The following is a 6,000-nucleotide window of genomic DNA, read 5'->3' on the forward strand; positions in this document are numbered from 1 at the left end:
ATCATAAAAGTAACTCTAGTCCAAATTAAACATGTACTCCTTAATTTTTTAAAATTTCTAATACTACAAGAACAAACAAAATTAAAATGAGAGAAGAATTATTCTGTGGTGAGCAACTTGATGGGACACAACACCAACACTTCAAATGAGCACTGCAATTTGAGCAGCTGGCTAAGGACAAAGAAAACCATCTGTCCTGAAAACAGTATGAGCTGAAAAGGACTACAGCAAAAAATGGATTCTCCAACTCGTTTTGGAAATCTGATGATATCCAAGTAACTGTCAGCTGTTTACACTGAAAATACCTAATAAATTTATTTACTCAGCCAAAATAAAAAATATTGACTGGTCCACTCCTGCTAACCAGGGATTGGGGCTGGAATAAACATCTTGTATATTAACAAAACTAGAACAAGACACAGCACATGTGGCTGAACTAAAAACAACCCCATGAGACATTTGTTGCACATCACACAGAACCCTCTGGAAAGGGAGGTATAACACCAGAAGCATCCAGGCTTGTACTTAAATGCATTTATTCCATATTAACATGGAGGGGAAAATTAAGGGCTCCACAAAATCTTTTTAAAGGCAGTTGAAATGCATGCAGAACTTAAAATGTATCAATAAAAGCAACAGCAAGTTGGCTAAAAGAGATGAAATTTGTGTAAGAGTGGTGGACATGCAGCCAAGTCCACAAAACCAAAACATTCACTAATAAGAACAGAGGAAGGTTGCTGATAACCCACAGGTGGTTCTCCATTTTGTTCTTATTTGGGGGGAAAAAAGTGAGAAAGTGCTTTTTTGTTTGGTTGGGTTTTTGAGTGACATTTAGCATAGACTTAAGAAATATTAGAAGATTTAATAAGCACACAAAACAAATACAAAAACAAAATACATTTTCAAGCCTGCATGTACACAAACATATCTAAACAACATAAATGCAGTGAAGTTCTGGTTGAGAAGAAACTGCTGTGATAAAATTCACCTCTGCTCCTGAAGCACACAGATCTATCACTGAAGATAAAGCACTGGGTTCTGTCTGGAAAGGGGTGTGGAGACCCCCAGAAGTGAGGGCTCCGAGACCTCAGTGCCATTTGCTCCATGCAGGACAGGCTGGAGCACATCCCTGCTGTGCCCTTTCCAGCAGAGCACAGAGCCAGGGTAAAGCACAGCCACAAAAATTGGGATATAGATGAGCATGGCTTTACTGCCACATGGGCTGGGAGGAGCAGGGCTTGTGGCATGAGAAGTATTTTACTAACAACCAAAGCTTTGCCATGGACACTGCTGCAGCTTTTATAAGCTCCCAGAATGAGTAAGAATCTTGCACAGCAGCAGTGGAACAGCACAAACATCCACTCTTTATAAAGAGTTTATGGGCTTCAGGAGCCTAAATGGATCAGGAGTAATTATTTTAATGACTACCTAAGAGCTCCAGACATAAAGCTACTGCCCACAGATACATTTTGGCACACAAAGCCAAATGAATTTCTTGCAGGACTTACAAGTGTTTCCTGCATGGATAAGTGTATCAGCTGACGTGGGATCACGTTACCCTTGTTACATTACATGCATTATAACAGGCTTTATCTTCACAGATGGGTAAAATGTGCTTTTAAAACATCCCACCAAACCACATGGAGGAAATAGTAACCAGCTGAGCTCTGAGAACACTCATTCCTTGTTTCTAAGTGAGCAATTAAAAACAAAACAAAAAAAGAAAGTTTCTCAAAATCATGGGAGGGTTCTATGAGATCTGAATTGCACCAAGAATGAGATAAGCAGCAGTGAAATACCAAGGAAAAAACATCAACATTGCTTTACTATCTTTTGGGATATGTATCCCTAAAACATGGCTTTTAATTAAGAAGATTATTTGAATTTTTATCTAGGCTCCAGAATAAAAGTAATGGAAGGAATTAAGAAGCTCGTTTTATCCTTTTACAATGGAATCAACATACTGGCTATTTGTTTGCTTAAGCATTATATCTGTAATAAATATATTTGTAATGATAATTCTTACATTTATTATATACAAAATATAAAAATAACATATCACATCTAGTAAGCTGCAAAAATTAGTGCACAAATATGACAAAATCAGTTCAAAAAGATCACAATGGTTTGGGTTGGACGGGACCTTCAAGACTATTTCATTCCAACCAGTGCCACAGGCAGAGACACCTTCCACTAGACCAAGTGCTCAAACCCCCATCCAGCCTGGCCTTGAACACTCCCAGGGATGGAGAATGAGATTTTCTTATTCTGTACAAGACTTAATGATAAAAAGTGCTTAAAATTCATCCAATCATATTATAAGGATGCTGATCCTTATATGGCAAAATTCTCACATGTTGTTTTGAGTTTGGGGGTAAATTTATTCTGGCCAGGGAGGAAGTTTGGGAGAGCAGCTACAATGCAACCCCTGCAGGGCAGCTCCTTCAAAGCACCTGCTGGGAAAGCTTCACCTTGACTTGACTGCCAGGACAACATCTGAAAGCTGCAGCACACGGCCAACAGCAGTGTCTGACACACCCCTGCATCCTCCCTGCTTCCCAAATCAGTGTCTGACACACCCCTGCATCCTCACTGCCCCCCCCAAATCAGTGTCTGACACACCCCTGCATCCTCCCTGCTTCCCAAATCAGGGTCTGACACACCCCTGCAGCCTCCCTCCCTTCCCAAATCACTCAACCTCACTCCTGCAGCCTTCTGAAAGGCAGGGCTAAGCTTCACAAACACCTGCCACTGGACACTTCAAACGCCTGACTCCCATTTAAAGAATTTAAATTCTTTTCTTTTTCTATAGAACTTATTTTGAGGCCTAAAACTCTGATTAAACCATTAGAAACTAAAATTATATGCAGAAGCACCCTAAACTGACTATTTTGGATGGCTTTGCTTACCAGTAGAACAGGTGCATCCAAGCTAATAATAGTTCTGATTTCCATAAACTTCAACCAGCTCTTCTGCCATGTAAGGAATCAAGTTCCTTCATGCCTGAGAGGTGTCTTTTGTAAAACCCTCTTCTCCCATCCTCAAAGGTTTGGAACAAATTTCTCCAACTCTGTGTCTCTGTCAAAAACTATCTATAGATGCACCCTAAATGCTCAGCCATTGGGAATTAAAATAAATCATGAGTGGTTTTATTTTTTCATTTGCAGCAGATGGATAAAACAGCCACTTAAAACTCCTTTACTGGAACAAAGTCCTGCCACTAACCAAGCAGGTGAAACAATAAGTCAAGAAAAAAAATCCAGTTTCTAGTCAAGCTTTATAAATGTTTACTTCTTTTCTTTTTCTATGCATAGAACTTATTTTGAGGCCTAAAACTCTGATTAAACCATTAGAAGCTAAAAATTATATGCAGAAGCACCCTAAACTGACTATTTTGGATGGCTTTGCTTACCAGTAGAACAGGTGCATCCAAGCTAATAATAGTTCTGATTTCCATAAACTTCAACCAGCTCTTCTGCCATGTAAGGAATCAAGTTCCTTCATGCCTGAGAGGTGTCTTTTGTAAAACCCTCTTCTCCCATCCTCAAAGGTTTGGAACAAATTTCTCCAACTCTGTGTCTCTGTCAAAAACTATCTATAGATGCACCCTAAATGCTCAGCCATTGGGAATTAAAATAAATCATGAGTGGTTTTATTTTTTCATTTGCAGCTTAAAACTCCTTTACTCGAACAAAGTGCTGCCACTAACCAAGCAGGTGAAAAAATAAGAGTGAAGAAAAAAATCCAGCTTCTAGTCAAGCTTTATAAATGTTTATCATGGAATGGTTCAGGTTGGAAGGGACCTTCACAGATGCTCTCATTCCACCCTCTGCAATGGGCAGGGACACCTCCCACAATGCCAGGCTGCTCCAAGCCCCATCCAGCCTGGTCTTGAACACTTCCAGGGCTGGGAAGCTTCTCTGGGAAACACAACCAGTCTGGCTCTAAACTCACAGTGCACTGCTGAGACACAGAGCAGCGTCATGTACATCAAGTGTCATCAGTACATGAGGTGAAAAAATACCACACAGCACAATGAGAACAGACAAAACACCAAAAAACAGCACAAAATCACCCGTAAAAACCAACTTTTGAGCTAAGCAATGCTTGGAGAACAAAAAGTAGTAGTGACAAAAGGAAACATTGAGCTCTTTGAGCATGCTGCTGTCAGGGAAATAGTTCATAAATAGGAGTGCATCAAACAAATATCAAGGTATAATAAAATCCCCCTCCTTAGGGGTGTAACCTGCAAAAACTTGTTCACAGCAGAGGCATTCCTTATATTTTAAAGCATATCCAATTTTTTTCTGTCAAGACAAGGGAATTCTTTATATAGAATTGAAAGAGTGCTTCCCTTAACCACAGAAAACACTAAATGCTCTGTAAGATGCCCATTTCCTCTGTGTGATAAATGATGTGTCCAAAAGCCAAACCCACCTCTGTTTTTAAAGCTCCTAATGCTATTTCAAGCCTAATTAATATTTCATTTGATCCCACTGGATAGGTACAGCTGAAACTGGCACTTGCCACTAGGCAGCTTTGCACATTGATAAAGCATTAAATCTTTTTCCATAGTGAAAGCTGTAAAAACATCCAAAAGGCAGGCAGTATCACAAACAAGAAGAAAAGCATTGAGAGCCATAAAATAAAACCATTTCTATTACTTTAAATGTTAAAAAGTCTTGACTTTTTATACACACTTTGGTAACTCCAGAGTTACCAAGGCTACCACAATCCACTTGTAGGGACATGTGAGCCCAAACCACAGGGTTTAATTCTTCCTCAAGTGTGTTGAGAAAGTCTACACCCACCTGACTGCCTGTGCCATGGTTTTCCTTCAACAAAGCTGCCTGGAGGTGGCAAGGAACACTTCTGAAATTTGAGAAGAAAAAACCCTGCTCCTCGCTCACGTGTGCAAAGGCACAGAGTGTTTTACAGAAACTAAGCAGAAATACGATGCAAAGCAGATCACAGAACCATGGAATGGTTTGGGTAAGAAGGGACCTTGAACATCATCCAGTTCCAACCCCTGCCCAGGGCAGGGACAGCTTCCTCTGGACCAGGTTGCTCAGAGCCCCGTCCAACCCGGGCTTGAAATCAATTCCAGAGATGGAGCATCCACAGCTTCACTGGGAAAATTATTTCAGTGTCTCACCACGCTCGCAGCAAAGAATATCTTCCCAATATCTAATCTAAACCTGCTCTGGCACCGGACACAGCCGAGACAGGAACCTGCAGCTCTGTCGCTGCTGGGAATTCCCGTTCCACCACAGCGGGTCCGGGGGCACCGTTCCCCCGGTCTCAGCTTCCCTCCCGCCGTGCTCCGCCGCTTTCGATGTGAGCTGCTCCAGCTCTGCCTCCGGCGGGCTGCAGAACCCGATCCCGTTCGGCAGCGGGAGCAGCTCACTCCCCCCCGCTGCCTCAGGCGGCCGCTCGCCCCCGCCACGGCGGCCAGCGGAGCTGGGAGAGACCCCGGGGGCGTGCGGCGCTGCCTCCCCTCAGCGCAGCGCGGCTGTGGGGGATCAGGCGACTGCGCTGCCATAGAAACCCCCAAAGGCTGACACCCTGCAGCCGCTGGCGTGGCCCGCGAGGCTCCGGGCCCCACCATGAGCCGTGCCGGCCCCGCCGCGCCCTCACCTGCACTTTCCGCCGCCCCGCCGTGTTCTGCCGGTGATGCGCCGCCATCTTGCATGTTGACACTGTGGCGTCATGTCCGACCGGAAGTACCGGCCCCTCACCCTGCCCGCGCGAGGCTTTTATACTGGAGCGGCACGGGTGGGCGTGGTCAAAGGGGCGCGGCCAATGGGGGCGTGCCCATCGTCCCCGCCCTCACGGGGTGCCCGCCATGTTGCCGCCTCATGAGGCGCCGCCTCAGCCCGGCCCCGGGGCGGGTCACGTCTGTCCTGTTCCCGGTCCTGCTGCTCTTGCTTCTTTCCTGTCTGCTTTCTGGTGCTCCTGTGGTGTGTTTGTCCCGCTTTGCTTCGTCTCGAGTGGCGGTGA

The 6,000-nt window shown here is 44.3% G+C and overlaps 1 protein-coding gene across 1 annotated transcript in view; it reads right to left on the minus strand.

The window, feature by feature from the left end:
• The window catches only part of WDR48 (WD repeat domain 48), a 28,564-nt gene extending 22,840 nt beyond the window's left edge, over positions 1 to 5,724 (minus strand). Inside the window, exon 1 of the mRNA XM_041486589.1 lies at positions 5,638 to 5,724. Within this exon, the coding sequence (XP_041342523.1) occupies positions 5,638 to 5,685 (48 nt within the window). The 5' untranslated portion in view covers positions 5,686 to 5,724. The remainder of the gene's footprint in view (positions 1 to 5,637) is intronic.
• Positions 5,725 to 6,000: the final 276 nt, after the last annotated feature.

This window comes from Pyrgilauda ruficollis, unplaced genomic scaffold (genome assembly GCF_017590135.1).
Source record: "Pyrgilauda ruficollis isolate IOZ18807 unplaced genomic scaffold, ASM1759013v1 scaffold12, whole genome shotgun sequence".
NCBI lineage: Eukaryota > Metazoa > Chordata > Aves > Passeriformes > Passeridae > Pyrgilauda > Pyrgilauda ruficollis.